Source organism: Schistocerca nitens, chromosome 7, assembly GCF_023898315.1.
Source record: "Schistocerca nitens isolate TAMUIC-IGC-003100 chromosome 7, iqSchNite1.1, whole genome shotgun sequence".
Classification (NCBI taxonomy): Eukaryota; Metazoa; Arthropoda; class Insecta; order Orthoptera; family Acrididae; genus Schistocerca; species Schistocerca nitens.
The window spans coordinates 356,067,441-356,084,166 of record NC_064620.1 but is presented as its reverse complement, the minus strand read 5'-3'; the positions used below and the strand labels follow the sequence as shown (position 1 = coordinate 356,084,166).

Below are 16,726 nucleotides of genomic sequence, written 5' to 3'. Positions count from 1 at the left end.
ATTTTTGTAATTTCTCCAGTCTGTTCTCATTTCTTATAAGTGGGTAGTCTTAAAAGATAATCAGTAAGTGAGTAGTGTCTTTTGGCTAAAAGTTCATCTGATTGTAAGTACATCTTTTTAACTACAAGAAAGATACCAGGGGACTGAAATAGAAAAATAGTGTAGCATTCACAGAAACCTTTGCATACACAAAATACATTCAGATTTGGTATATTAATGTTATCACTCCTTTGTGGGAAGCCATAATCTAATTACTCCACTACCAAATGCACACCATGTCCTTGTATAATGTAGCAGTGATAATCCTTTTTGTTTAGTTTTTATTCATTGCCATGCAAATAGAACTGCCTTATAAGAATATGGATTGCTTTAAACCTTTCTACAACAGAGGATGTTTGATAGCAATGACCATCTGTTAAGAAATGTGTTCTCTGAGTTTTGTGGAATGGCAGTGTTCCTATTACAAATGTGCCACAAATGAAATAATTATAGAAGCACTTTTATATGTTTCAACGTAAAGTGCAGTAATTATACTGCGACTTGGTTATGTGTTCTGAGAGTGGGCCGTGCAGATAGTGCTTCATACAGCAACAAACAGTGTAGTATGTTGCAAATTGTTACTGCACATATTGGTGCAGAATATTTTAATATAGTTGTTATAACCTGGTCGTTTTGTCCAGATTATTTCCCCAGTATTAAGTGATTGCATGAGGAATATATTATATTTAAAATGGTGAAGCATGAAAGTTTTTGTGTGTTTGTGCAGTGGTATATATACTTGTATAATTCCTACAAATTGCATTGAATATCACATACCTTTCATTGTGAATATTATTTAGCTGTGCTTTTTTGTGAATTTCAGAACATTGTGCATTTGTCATTTTATTCATTGCTGTTTTTACCAAAGATATAATCAGGCAATAGGTATGCAAGTACATTTGCCTAATGGTTTCCTGATTTGTAAAAATTTACATATTAAAAAAAACAGAACTGTCAAATTATGTTAATTGTAAATTCATATGTTGTCTGTCAAACTGTGTAAAATAGATATATTTATTGGTCTGTTTATAGCAGAAGTGAAAAATAAATTCTGCTTCATGTTATATTTTAATCTTCTGGGGGTTTTATTTAATTTCTGCAATACTCTCTCCCCTGTCACTTTCACTAGCAGCAATGATAGTCCATATTATTGAATTTTGAAGTGATATTCCTGTCAAGCACATAGTTTTATTTTAAAATGTATTGTAGTCAGTCAGAAGAGTGGAAGATAATATTATATAAAAGTCTGTTACTGAAGGAGGTTATATAAAGGTGAGAAATTGTCATATTGTAGAAACCACAACTTTGTGCAAGTGCAGTAGCTGCAGAAAGGGTAGCATTAAATTTATGGCAGACTGTCTTGGCTGGTGTTAACTTTCTCGGTGAAATCTGTTTTCTTGGTTTAGGATGTACTATATGGCAACTTTTTTGTGCCAGACTTTTGTCATCAACTGTGAAGTACAGCCTCAAAGACTTGTGTGGATGTAGGTAACTGCTTCTCAGAGTTAAACATGTTCCACTAGCTGAAACTGCGAACCTGTTTTATCTCCACCTGTATAGCAATGAATAGAGTGTTTGACATGGATTGAGAAATGGGGGAGGGGTGGGGGGTGGGACATGTTTAACCCGAGCACCCATGTTGTGCCCTTCAGTGTCAGGATATCTGATGATGGCAGCAATGCACATTATACACAATCCAACCATATTAATGTGACCACCCCCTTGTATTGCACAGCAATGTGTAATAACCACTCACAAATGGCAGATGGCAGCACTAGCAGTGTGTTGGGGGGGGGGGGGGGGGGGGGGCAGCAGTGCAGTCATTGTTGCAATGCAGAAATGGAGTGATTTATCTGACATTGAAAAGAGCATGATCACTAGTGTTTGGACCAAGAGTGGAAGCATTTTCGAAACTGCATAATTTGTAAACAGATCGCATGCCGCTGTGTTTAAAGTATATCATACTTGTCAAAATGGCGGTATCCAAAACCAGTGCCAAGATAACTGTGGTGCCCATGGGCCATAGATGACAGATGAACAATAGCTGCAGGGATATGTATATATGAATTGACATGAAACTGTTGAGCAACAGACTGCCTGGGTGAATCCAGGGCTACCAACAGTGTCTCCTCAACAATCATCCAGTAAGTGTTGCTGCGTATTAGCCTCCACAACAGGTGGCTGGCTCATGCACTCATTCTGATTGCTGTTCTGTGGCAGTGAAGGATGGAATTCACACGCTAATACTGCAGCTGGACATGTGCTGTGACGTGGCAGATGGCCTTTCCAGATGAATAAAATTTTATGCTCCGTCAGACAGATGGCCATTGGTGAAACAGCTGAAAGCAAACACCCTGCCACAATTGTTGGAGGGGTCCAGGGCAGAGAAGTATGTTATGGTCTGGGGAACATTTTTGTGCATTCCTTGGGTGATCTCGTCATTCTGGAAGGCACAATGGATGGATACAAGTATGCATCTATCCTTCTGGGGTATGTCCACCACTACATGTAGTCTGTTTTTCCTGGGCACGATGGTATCTATCTGCAGGACAGTGCAACCTGTTTCCAAGCTTGCAGCATACGTGTGTGGTTCGAAGAGCACCAGGTTGAGTTGACTGTATTCCCCTGGCCATCAAACTCCCTGGATTCAAACCCAATTGAGAATGTGACAGACCACCTCTATCAGGCCATATGTGCCATGGATCGTCAACTGAGAAATCTAGTGCAGCTGGCCACAGCACTGGAGTTGGCATGGGTGCACATCCCTGTCTGTACCTTCCAGGTCCTCATTGACTTGCTTCATGCTTGTTCTTTCAGTGGTCGGCACTGCAGAAGGTGGTTATTCAGGCTTTTGACAGCTGGTCACTTTAATGTGACTGGACTGTGTATAAGCATGTGATTTCCATTATTCCATCAGGCCTGACACATGTAGTCTAATTAAAATTGTTTATTGTAAGCTGCATGTAGTAGTGTTCTGCAAATTTTTTTGTAATATAATTTGTTCCACATTCCTAAAGTTATTTATTCTGCTTCTGGCAGCAGTTTGTTTCAGTAGTACATGGGCTGATTAATTTTCACATTGTGTGTACACATTGGCTGACTTGTGTCCTGGAGGTATGGCTTTTTCTAAAAATTATAAAGTTTTTGTTTTACCCATTTAGTGGAACACCGTATCATCAGAGCTATATATACTCTTCTCTGGCTTTGAGCTAAAGCCACAATTGTCCATTATAGGGGATTGTTTATGTACCTCTACTCACAGGATTTGAAGAGAGGTGTCTGAGTAACTTCTTTATATAACTGTTTACTGAGTATCCACAGAGGAGAACTGTACCAACATTCACACAAGCATAAATCCACAGAACGATGTCTTGGAAAATCACAATGTTTATTATACAAGGTCAGTTCTTTAGTAATGCTTGTCAGACCGTTGTATACACTCAACGATTTTCAAAGAATCTGCACTTGATACGCGCTTGTTATCTTTGAAAAATGCCACTGGGAACTTAAGACAAATATCCAGTTCCAAAGCACAGTCCAGTACCAAATAGCAACTAGTCATGATATAACTGAGTGCACACAGTGAATGATACTAGGCTAAGCCACAGCAGCTTGCTTACCTTATGGCCATCAGTGGGTCAGACCAAGCAGCATCTTCGTTATTCCTAATTTATGTTGGTGGGGATATTAAATCCTTGAAATTTCAGTTGTAATCCTCCCTATGATGCACATTGCCTCCCTTGTAACATCTCTCCCTGCAGTTTGTTGAGTATCTCTGTAATGCTCTTGCACCTATTAAATGAACCCATAAGAAAATGTGCTGGTCTTTATTAGGTCTTGTATCTTTCATATAACTCGTAGTCGACAAGGGTCCCAGATTGCCAAACAGTATGCAAGAATTGGTCAAACGGGTGTCTCTACTTTGTGGATCAGTTACATTTCCTTAAGATTCTTCCTATGATGCTCATTCTGGCATATGCTTTTCCTACAATTTGTGTTATATGGCCATTCCACTTAAGGTCACTGTGGATAGTTACTCCTAGATATTTTAATGTAGGTACTGGTTTCAGCAGCTTCTCATCAATAGTGTAGTTGTACTGTAGTGGCTTTCTTTTCCTATGTATGTGAAGTATGTTACACTTACTGATGTTCAGAGTCAACTGTCAGAGCCTGCATCATTCATCAATCCTCTGCAGATCATTCTGCAAATCAGTTCTGTCTACTCACGTTGCTACTTTGTTATGGAGAACTACAGTATCTGCGAACTATCTTAAAGAGCTTCAGACATTTTCTACCAGATCATTCATATACAATGTCATATCCTTGGGGTACTCCATAAATTACCTTTAAATCTGTCCATTTTGTACTTTCAAGTGTGACCTGTTGCGTTCTGCCTGCAAGAAAATCTCCATTTGCAAATCTGGTCCAATACTCTGTAAGTTTGCTTCCACCCCCCCCCCCCCCCCGCCCCTCCACCAAATGCTAGTACAGGACTGTGTCAAGTGCCTTCCTGAAGTCAAGGAATGTGGCATCAACTTAAGCACTGTTGTCTACAGCGCTATGGATCTCGAGGAGGAACAGAGCGAGCAGAGTTTCGCAACGTTGTGTTTGCAAAATCCATGTTGATTTTTATAGAGATGATTTTAGTTCTCCAAAAAGGCGTAGTTATTGAGCATAAAACATGTTCCATAGTCCTGTAACTGATTGATGTCAACAACATAGGCCTGGAATTTTGTGCATCTGTTCTACAACCCTTTGTTTTCAGTCACTAGGTACCTTTTGTTGCTCCAGCAATCTATGATAAACTGCTGCTAGAAGGGGAACAAGTTCTTTTGCTTTATTTTTGTAGAATATTATAGGTATGTCATCTGCTCCTGATGCCTTTCCGCTACTAAGTGGAGTTGCTTTTCTATCAATAACGGTTGACTGAAAAGTAATGCCTCCACCTTTGTCACTCTTCAACAGTTGGCAGCATTGGTATGCAGCATGTACTGGTTTGTTCCGTAGCCTCTTCTCTACAGCTCCAGTTGGCAGGAAGCCTTAGCATTGAACGGTTGTGTTGTTACAGTGTAAAGTATGGAACCATGTGCAGACGGTCGGTCAATGCAGTTTAGGCAACGTGCAGTCATTGAATTCTTGACAGCAGGAGGTGTCACCCCAAAGGAAATTCATCAGAGAATGAAAGCAGTTTATGTTGATTGTGTTAATGAGTGCTGTGTGTCTTCATTCTCGTAATGCGAGAGGAGTTCTTGGCAAATTTCTAGTCTGTGCACTTTCGTTTCAGGAGTCAGCATCTGGGGTACACATCATGCACAGATCTTCCGATAACCAAGCAAAGCAATAATGTGACCCACATGTTCTTGTGAAATGCCGATTGTGCTTGCAGTTTCTCTCTGAGTGATACAAAGATTGTCCTAAATCAATCTGTCAACATTTTGCTTGTGAAATTCGGTGGTTGCTGTCGCAGGACATCCAACTCTTAGCCACGCAGGTCAGATGTTCCTACCTCAATATCTTTAAACTTACTCGCCCAACAGCTCGCAGTACTCATATCAACACAATCACCATAAACTGCTTTCATTCTCTGATGAATCTCCCTGGGGGTGACACCTTCTCCTGTCAAGAATTCGATGACTGCATGTTGCTTAAATCGCATCGGCCAACCATCTGTGCAGGGTTCCATACTTTATACTGTAACAACACAACCGTTCAATGCTAAGGCTTTCTGCCAACTGGAGCTGTAGAAGAGAGGCTACAGAACAAGCCAGTACGTGCTGCATACCAATGCTACCAACTGTTGAAGAGTGACAAAGGTGTGGGCATTACTTTTCAGTCAACACTCGTACCATTGGTTAGCTCAATATCTGCCATTTCCATGTTAATATGATCATTGAAAGGAGGGATCGTGTTATGGTCTTTGGCATTGAGGTAGGGCAGACTGAACAACATACTGAAGTGGCTCACAAGATGCCAATAATCTGGATGCCTGTCAACTCTAGTGAGACTTGGAAGCGTAATCAGCAGATAATGAGACAGAACATCAGCTGACTGCTACTTAAGATGACGACTAACAAACTGAGAAATGTGAACGTCATTTGTAAAAGCATGCTGAGCTGTCAAATCAACCTCGAAACATTTAGCAGTTTTAAATATTACGACAGGACTAGGATCAGACTAGTGCAAAGCTTTAGTGTTGACCTCCCTGTCAAGAGCAAGGTGCACGATCACATCCCAAGTCAGCTATTCTGCATTCAAAACTTTGTTGTTCTAGAGTGTAAAACTGCACTTGGGTGTGAGATCCTGCAAGACAGCTGCCCAAGCATTTGCCCAATATTGGTTACACTGAAGCGTACCAATAACAAAGTGTGTCTGCTGACCATAGTATTCAGTTAACAGAACAGAGAGATCACTGAAAGGCACTTCGTTAGGTTCCAAGAGTGGCTGCAAGTTTCAGATCGCTTCATATAAACAGCCACTAAGAGACAAGAGCAAACCACGGTTCCGCTCACTGGAAATATCACACACTGGACAGTGCAAGTCAGAAGTAGGTGTCCCAGCTCCCCAAAACCTCATCGAAGGGGGGTGATCTCGTACTAGCTTGGTGTTTGTTAATGCTGAGACAAACTGCAGGAGAGCAGACTGCTGAGCCACAAACTTGCTGTTGGAGTGACAGCTGCTGCTGCCGCCACAGTTTCACAAACTTTGCATCTGTAAGGCAGGAGCTGAAGGCAGACACAACACTGTTAACAAAACAGGGTAAGAACTCATCGCCACTAAAGAATCTGCACCTGATATGTGCTCGTAATCTATGAACAAAGCCTACATTGTCATGAACGGAACACTGAACAAGCACATATTACTTAAGCCAGGACGTCAGAGTCCAAAGCAGGGTCAAGTACAGAGTAGCAACTAGGCACGATACCACTGTGTGCATACGGTGTGTTGTACTATGTTGTACTAGACAGCTGCCGCAGCATGCTTTTCTCGTGGCCATCGAGTCAGTGTGTGTCTGCTACCACGCTATTGGCACCTGACAAAGTTTAACTATAGTGTCTGCTCTGTTGTTAATGTCTGTTGATGGGGATATTACAATATTTTTACAATTTTGTTTTTTAGGAATTTGAATGCTGATGAGACCTGTAACAAAACCAAAAACTGATTGCAATGGTTTTATAACAATATAATGCTTTAAAAAACAAAGTAACTTATTTTGTTCTTCAGTTGAAGTTTTCATAATATCAATTGTGGACGATGACCAGCTCTGGATGGCAATCAACGAACCAACCTGATGAAAATGTGACTCTTGTTCTTGGGTTGTTTAATGTTGATTGTCGAAGGAGAGTTTGTCTGTTAGCTGAAACTGAACATTCGAAACATTGTAGAAAAGGGACATCTACACGCAAAGATATCGCCACTACCTGTCTGCTGCTTCATAGAAATGCACCTAGCAATGTCTCCCTGTGTACTTGAGTTCCTGGAGAAGCATAACGAGACAACACTGTTTCAGCCTCCCTACAGTCCTGACCTTGCTCTGGCCAAGTTCCTTTTGTTGCCTAAGGTCAAGAACACAGTTTTGACAGCATTGATGCTATCAAAGTGACTGTGCAACAGTTTCAAAGGAGGTTCCCTTTGAGGACATGTACTGAGCATGGGAGAGTTGGTGGAAAAAATGTGCGGTTGCTTGTGGCAGTACTTTGAAGAATATTAACCCTTGGTACAGATATTATTAATAAATCTTTCTTTTAAATATATTTCATGAATTTTGGGACACACCTTGTATATGTGATAACTCAACAATACACAATAGCTTGAAAAGGCTGTATAATACTTCTGTAACAGATGCCATGTTATGTGAAGACTTAATATTGACCCGGTTTCTTGCATAGAAATTTATTTTTAATTCAATCCTATTAGGCATCTCAAGCTTACAACAAGAAAAAAATAAGTGCTGTAATCTGAATCGTGATCATCTTTTCTTTCCACTGTGCAGATTTTACTATTGTCTGTTATGGTGGAGAGAGGTCTTGTATATTTAAAAACATCTTTTTTACGCAGCTATCATGCTCAGAAAAATTTACAATAATTTGAATTTTTATGGTTAACACCTCATTAATAAGTGTCTAAGGTACTTTAACACGCTTGTTAAGTTTGCTTGCACCACAACATAAACTGATATTGCTTGCAACTGTAGTTTCATTTCTACTTTTGGAAATAAGGAGCCTCTTTGAAACAATCTTGAGCAGAGAAGTAGGCTATATTTGCTTCAGATCTGTGACATGTCAGTTGGTGCAATTTCCCTTGATTGTAGTATCCCTGTTATAAATCAACAGTTTTAGGTGGAGTAGTGGACTGATTCATTTGGTTAAGAACTATCTAAATTAAAGTCAGTGATTCTTCAGCTGAAGCATGTCTTTCTTCTGCACTTATTGAAAGTAATAATAATAATAATAATAGTAATAATTGGTTATCCTGTTGTTTCCACCATGCATCAAACAATTATAACTTTTGATGGCGTGTTTTTACAATATTTAACTTTTATTAGAAATATAAGATTCAAAATTTATGAGATGGAAAATCAGTAGCAGAACCAAACTGTTTCTTCCAAGGTTTTTCTGAAGGAGCAAGGAGCTATTTTGATGCCGACACAATTTTTTTTTCCTTGGCAGAATGCCCTGTTTGCATCTGCCTCAATGTCACAGATGTTGTGGTAGTACTCTAATGGATTGTCAGCTGCTTGGAGAAGTATGTCAAAAAACAATTCTGCACTGGAATTACAGAGACTTTGACAAATTTCCTGATGAACTGCACTATGCAGAATGTATAACAGATCTGTATTTAAAAGAGAATCATATCACTACATTGGTTAGTATGAAAGAAAAACAGATGTAAGTTCCGGAAATTGTCGATTTAATATTTGGCACTTGAAAGTAATTTTATTTTTAATAGCCCACTTGGATAGGTTCACTGAAGCAGCTAACTGGTTTATACCTGTTTCAAAATAAGCTGAACTTTCTACCACATGAAATAGGTGATTTGTGCAATTTGACTGTTCTTGATGTTGCGCACAACTTCCTGTCTGTGTTGCCAGAAAGTCTTTGCAAATTAAGTAACCTTCAAGTATTGTGTCTCTCCAGGAATAGACTTGTATATTTGCCTAAAGGTATGTTGCTAAATTATTTACTTTTCATTCTGTTTGTGTGTGTGTGTGTGTGTGTGTGTGTGTGTGTGTGTGTGTGTGTAGAACTTTTATTTTTGCTTTTTGTGTTGTTACTGAATACCTGCAAGAGTGACTGCCTGTGATAGTCATATTTTCGTTCAACATATCAAGACTTTTTAAGCAAGTCACATTGTCCACATCTGTGTTTTCTGAAATTTCAGCTTGTTGCAAATATTTTGTGCATTTTGAAACAATCTCATTTCTGTTTGAGTTGTAACTTCTCCTTGTGATCTGCTGATCATTGTCAAGTCTGCGTATGTGCCCATACAATAGCAGTCATCTCTCTTTAATTAGTGATGTTATTACTTCTATCTTTCTGTATAATTCTTCATTAGGTCTTAATCTTGCCTATCCTTAAACCTTCCATTGCTCATTTTCGTTCTCAGTATCCACCATTCCCTTTCTGTCAATGTCTGATGGCTTCCTTTGTCCTCATAGTTAAGGTCTGTGATGCATACACTCCTTCTGGTATAATCAACACAATATCCTGTCTTAACTTCGCTCCAATGCAAAGTACCTACTTGTAGTTTTTTTTATCAAAAGGAAAATTCACTCAAGAAAACAAAGAATTTTATACTGAATTGCTGGTCAATACTTATGTTCAGAAGGTGAAATGTTAAATGCTGCTGGTAGACATATACAAAATTACAAATACTGTGCTAGTTTTTGGAACTATTAAGTCCTGCCTCGGGGAAGAGTTTTGTGTCAGATGATAGCCCCATCTAATTTTAAGACTGTAGCATTGATTGCTTCCTGCTGCAACCCATTCTCCTGAATCACATCAGCTACATAATTGAATTCCTTGGCCCAGGCAATCTTTCCATAGTCACTGTTCCATTTTGGTATGTTATAGAGGTTTCTCATGTATTTCATTTAGTTGAAGGAAACTTGTAGACCAACTGTCTCAGCTGCTTCCTTTAGATGGCTGAGCTTTCTATTTTGACTTCTGCTTAAGATAGCTAGATAGCTATGTCATCACCGAGCGAGGTGGCGCAGTGGTTAGACACTGGACTCTCATTCGGGAGGACGACGGTTCAATCCCGCGTCCGGCCATCCTGATTTAGGTTTTCCGTGATTTCCCTAAATCGCTCCAGGCAAATGCCGGGATGGTTCCTTTCAAAGAGCACGGCCGACTTCCTTCCCCGTCCTTCTCTAACCCGACGAGACCGATGACCTCGCTGTCTGGTCTCCTTCCCCAAAACAATCAACCAAGCTATGTCATCAGCAAAGGACAGACAATCAGCATATACTCTTTAATTTGGGACCCAGTCTGAACTGATCACCACCTTCTATTTGGCTCAGTCTCTCTCACCATTCTTGGGTGACTTTTTCCAAAACCTAGTTGAACGATAGAAATTAAGAAAATCCATTACCTTGTCTGCCATGACTCTTGATCTACTGTGATTCTGAGATCTCTGTCACATATTTTACTTTAGTCACAGTGTTTGTGAGCTTTTGTTGTATCCAGTTTCCAGACATATTGCCCACTGTCAGATAAAAGCCTTCTATAGATATCTCTGTGCAGTTAAGTCTTCAGCTATATGCATCCCACTATATTACTGAACGGCTAACCAAGTTCATGGCACCCAGTCACAGTTGCAAGCTGTGTATCTGATGGTTTCCAGGTGATAAAACATCTTGAGGCAGGGTAGCTATCCATGCACAAATACCCAGACTATACTCTTCCAGTATTTGAAAATGAATTCATCAAGTACCTCGATGGTAGTAGCCTCTCAATATATGCCAAGGAGAATGTGCCCATCAGTGGAACCACGACGAATGAGTGGATGAAACTTTCTCCACTGGTGCTCATATGGTTCCAGCAGTCTCTTCAGCAGAAAAGAACTGATTCAATACAGAAATATATGACCACAAAATGGATTTCTTAAATCATAGCATGTCAAACTCTCATTTAACACTGAGGACAAGTCACTCAGAAACATTTCATCCACAGAAAATCAGGCATTTACGCCATTATTTAAAATTTTACTGGCACATTCGCGTTAGATACATCTTAAAGTGGTAATACACTCTAAAAAAGACCAAGTTTCAAGGTTAGTTTTCTATATTTATTTTAGTTCTTTCATAGATTACAAATTATGCAATAATGATGGCAAAAAGAATCATTACATGTGAAAAGAGGTGTGACGTAAGTTCTCGAGCAATTCCACAGGTAACTGTCTTTACTATGGGAAATGTTGAAATGTTTGACAGAATTTATAGTGCACAGCAGTGAAATTTATAATTGTGCTCGTCAACAATAGTCAATGCTGAAATTTAGAATGATGCTCTTAGGATCCTGTCTGACCAAACCATCTGGAAAAAAACAGCAAAAAAATTTTGACAATTGGTATCACATGCGAAATCTTAGCTTTTCTTGCGGTTATATTGTATGTGTATTAATTTAAACCATTAAATTTTTGTATTTGTGTGTTCACTTTACTTAACAATGATGTTGCTATCAGCTCACTTCACGTTTCCTGTGCTCTAAACATCTGCTGTCATTGGCTGGTGAGATCATGTGATACGACTTATGATTGACTGACAAAAGCGTATTGCACTCTCGATTTCAGTGCTTCGGAAGCTACCATCATGTAATTGGCGGAATTCCCATTTATACTTTTGTAATACTAAAACATTCCTAAAGTGCCAGAATGTTCTATGCCAGTGTATAAATCCTTCGCCATTCCAAAGATTGGTAAGTTTTACAGCTCTGAGGGAAAGTATATCATAACCTAACATAGAAAAATGTACTTTCACCTGGAAAAAGTTTATTTTCACCTCAGAAAGTATATTTTTAACTGGAAAAAATCCAGGAACTTTTTTCTTGTCTGTATATACGCCTTGAAGACACTTCGATGCCTCGGTAACACTAGGCATGGTGCAGACCGCACTACACTTCTGCAGCCTTACAAAGGCATGATCCTGTCACGTCTTGATTATTGGCATCTGGCATATGGTTTGGCATCATCGCACTCAGCATTGCAGTCTCTGGACCTGATTCACCACTGTGTGATCTGATTTGCAATAGGAGCCTTTCAAACTACCCCTGTAAACAGCCTACTCTCAGAGGCCTGGATCCCTTCACTATGGATCAGGCTCCAACAACAGCTACTCAATTATGCCACACATGTTCGCAGCTCCCATAATTATCCAGACTACCATGTCCTTTTTCCTAGCAGAGAAGTTCACCTTCCTCAACAGAGACCCAAAACTGGAGTCACAATTACAGTTCAACTACAGGGTCTCTGCTTTGAACTTGAACTTCCCCATTGTCAGAGGGCAATCGCGTATGACCCGTGGCATGTACCCCAACCTCAGACCTGTCCAGATTTATCGTTTGGACCAAAAGATTCAGTTGCCCCCATGGTGTTTTGCCACCTGTTCCTTGTTGTCCTTCATAAATTTCCAGGTTTGGAAGTGGTACACACTGATGGCCCAAGAGTTGATGGATGAACTGGTTTCATGTACACACAAGCAAGATGCAGTGAACTATGTTCTTGCCGAATGGATACAGTGTCTTCACTACTGAATTGGTGGCCATCAAATGAGTCCTTAGCCGTGCTCATTCTTGCACTGGCGAGATGCTTCTAATCTGCAGCAACTCCCTGAGCGGGCTCCAAGCTATAGACCAGTGCTACCCTCATCGCTCATCGATCACAACTACCCAGGATCCTCTTTTTGGCATCCATCAAGCTGGATGGCCAGTTGACTTTGTTTGGATCCCTGAACATGTTGGGATTTCAGGGAATAAACATGATGACTGCTTGGCAAAGTTGGTTACCAGGATGCTGATTTTGGAATTGGGGGAGGGGGGGGGGGGGAGTGTTTCAGAACTGGACCTTCGGTTGACTCTACACCATCATCTGTTGGATGCCTGGAACTCTGAATAGTTCACTCTGGTCTCCCCAAAAAAACTGCGGTAATAAAGGAGAACACAACCATATGGCAGTCTTCCATTTTGCGCTTCTCGCATGGAATCCACCGTACTTTGTCAGCTACACATTGGCTACACTTGGCTGACCCACAGCCATGTTCTCCAATGTGAGGACGTAACTTACTGTTGATGTAGTGCCCGCTTGACAGTGGCCCACATCGTAATAGACTACCCAAATATGTCTGCTTTGCGGCAATCTCTTAATCTTCCTGACACATTACTTCTGGTGCTAGTGGATGGTGCCAAAATGGCTGACCCGGTTTTGTGTTTCACCCAAGAAGGTGCTTTCTACTCATCTCAGTGAGATGGGGCACTTTGGCCTCATTGACCACCTGAGGTTTTGGAGGAGCACCCCTCAACTGCTCTGGCCCAGGGAGCCCAAGGTGGCCCTTGCTTGGTGGTCTGACCTGGCCCCTACCCTTCCCACCTTTTTATTCTCCTTGTTCTTTTATGTCTGCCATTTGTAATGTTTTATCTTTCCCAAACTTTCATCACCTTGTCTGTGCTGCTCCTTTTCTTGGGGCAATGGACAGTGAGGTGGTGCTGGTGGGATGCAGTGTGTGTCTCCCACTGCATACCATGCTCTGTGGACCTCCAACTGCATTCTGGGCAGAGCGGTTCACCCACCTCACCCCCTCTCACTCCCCACCCCCCACCCCACTACTTCTTGATTTTATCTCTGTCTCATTATATCCTGCTTACAGTCAGGCTTCCCAGGGTTTGCCTTTTGTATCCTCCTCCTGAGCATTATTCCTGGTTTGATACATGATACATACGATGAAGGGACTGATGACCTCGCAGCTTGCTCACTTTAACTCTAACAACCAACCAATCTTCCTTTTTAAACCTTCCAAATGTGAGGAAGGTACTAATAGTTCCAAAAGGTCGGATAGTGTATTCTTTCATGTGTCTACCAGGAGTACTGATGTTTCATTTTCTGAAGACAGGTACTATCCCACAATTCTGCCTTATTTAATAGCTTTTACAAGCAATTTTTTCTATTAATACAAGCAGCTTGTAAGTTTTTCTTTTCAGACACATCTAATACTACGTTTTGAAAACATGTAATTAATTTTCTTGCAACCTCCACCAGATTTTCTTGTGAAGGTGAATAATAGCAGCATTGTCCCAATTTTGGTCAAGTGTATTCTTTCACAAACAGTCTGTAAATGTTATTAGGTAGTTTCCTTCAGCTTTAATAATTTCAAATGAAAAACCATCCTGTCGCAGTACCTTCTGTTTCTTCATACCTTGAATGTCTTTACTAAGTGAGGCGGTAAGACACTGGAATCATACTCTGGAGGATGACGGGTTCAAATCACTATTGGCCATCCAGATTTAGATTTTCTGTTGCTTCTCCAAATCACATAAGGTGGTTGCTAGAATGGTTCCTTTGAAATGACCTGGCCAATTTCTGTGTTCATCCTTCCCTGATTTGAACTTGTGATCCACATCTAGTGACTTCATCACTGATAGGCTGTTAAAACCCTGATCTTCCATCCTTTGAATGGCTGTATACACCTTATGAACATGTTAGTGCAAGGATTACTTTACTGCATATAATAATAATAATAATTGATTCAAGGTCATCTACGACGCGTGGTGTCAGATACAAAGTTTTGTACTGGCAGATGGCATTGAAACTAATTGTGTTCTATACATTGGCATGATAAGGGTTATCATAAATGTGGTGTTTGTTTCATCAGTTTTTAAATGATTGCGTCATCATTATCTGCATGTGTATCCCCATCCCTGAGAAAACCGATTGTATTAAATGTGAACTTGCTGCAAGAAGTTTGCTTTCATAACAATGGGAGACATATGAAAAGGTGGCTTGGCATGTGATATAAGTAGTAGATTTACAACCACACCTGGTATTATATGTCAAATTTCATGATTAACCATATGTATTTGCCATCCCTTGTTGTATACAAACATTTAAAGAAATCCTGAAATACTTGTAAAATTTTCTCTCTGCTGGTAGAAATTTGCTACTTGCAAACTCAATTGATGAGATGTGTAGTTTATCCAACATACAGTTTTGTTTTGCCTCCTTCATACTTTTTTTGTTCTCAGTTCGTCCACTTACTAAATTTTTATTGCATCATCCCATAGCTGCTGCTGGTTTAATAAATAATTTTGTTTAGTTCAGCATATTCTCTTGTGAACTTATTGTCATTTGCTTGAAACCCTAGTCTCCTTTTCAATAGCAGCCTTGTATCATTTGAGATTTTCCTTTCATTTCTTTGTGCATGCAACATATTTTGCTATTCATATTATTTCCTTTACTAAATAACTCCTCCTTTCTTCTAAGAAGTATTTGTTTTCTAATATACTGAACTTGTTGTTTGGTGTAATCTGGTATAGCCCTCCCATTGTATAATTCTCATAACCTAAATTTCTTTTTTCCTTTTTGATGGATCTGTTACTTTCTATTTTTGTATATATTTTTCCTCTGAACCTTGTGAGTCTGTGCTCATCTGCAGTTTTTGAATGAAGCCAACATTTTGATAGAGTAAATGCGTTTCATTTAAGCATGCTAATGCTGCACACATTGCCAGAAACCACTAGGTGCGGTGACATGCGGTGGAGTGGTGTTTTCCACTCCAACCATGAGCAGTTCATAGAAGTACTTAATCAGTTATCATTATTTGTAAGGTACACATATGTTGATGATGATTAAAACTTCAAAAGAGCTGTTATGATTTGCCACATAAAAAACCACCTACACTGACATTGTTTTAATTTCTGTATGTACCTAGCTTCCAAGAGCACCAAAATTTTAATGTTGTGCTAGAAGACAGAAGGGAATCAACAATTACATCCTCGTTCTTTGTCCAAGAATGCTCGATAGCAATGGTTTAATCATTATCTTCCTAACAAGGGAACTCCCCATCACATCCCCTCACATTTAGTGGTAAGTTGGCCCTGTGGATAGCCTGTCAAAAACTGAACACAGATCAAGCATGGAAACAGGAAGAAGGTGTACTGAACTGTGAAAAAAAGCAAAATAGAAACAGTGAATGGTCCAAGAACAAGAAGTGCAATAAAAAGAACCATTAAACAGTGACAGCGTCGTGTGTAAGTGGTCACGGTGTTGGATTGCCGAGCTGCCAAGTTGTGTTCAAAACTCCCTCATACCACTGTCTTTCTTTTCTTTTTCTTCACAACATATGAGCTGTCTGTTCTCTATCTATAGTCTTGGCAGTTGTCATACTGTACATTTATTATAAAATATGAGTCATGTGGTAAGAATATGGCATTGCCACAAGTAAATGTGACGAGTAGTGAGATGCCACATAGACATCTCATAGAAATGAAAACAACAAATAAACAGGTTGAACTATGTTACAACAAAGGAATTCAAAATTCAAGACTCCCAAAATGAATGCAACATAAAAAATGTTAAAAAAACATATGTTTTGACAGAGCACAGCGAAACCGTGTGATTGTGAAACTGTTGCATTCATTTTTTGCAACTTATGTGACAAACTATCATGCTTTCATGATTTCCTTAGGAGTGATCACATTCA

The 16,726-nt window shown here is 39.8% G+C and overlaps 1 protein-coding gene across 1 annotated transcript in view; it reads left to right on the top strand.

Moving 5' to 3' along the window:
• Nucleotides 1–8,712: 8,712 nt before the first annotated feature.
• LOC126194908 (leucine-rich repeat-containing protein 1-like) overlaps nt 8,713–16,726 on the top strand; it is a 60,887-nt gene continuing 52,873 nt past the window's right edge. The window contains exons 1-2 of the mRNA XM_049933267.1: nt 8,713–8,901; nt 8,986–9,199. Of these exons, the coding sequence (XP_049789224.1) occupies nt 8,758–8,901; nt 8,986–9,199 (358 nt within the window). The 5' untranslated portion in view covers nt 8,713–8,757. The remainder of the gene's footprint in view (nt 8,902–8,985; nt 9,200–16,726) is intronic.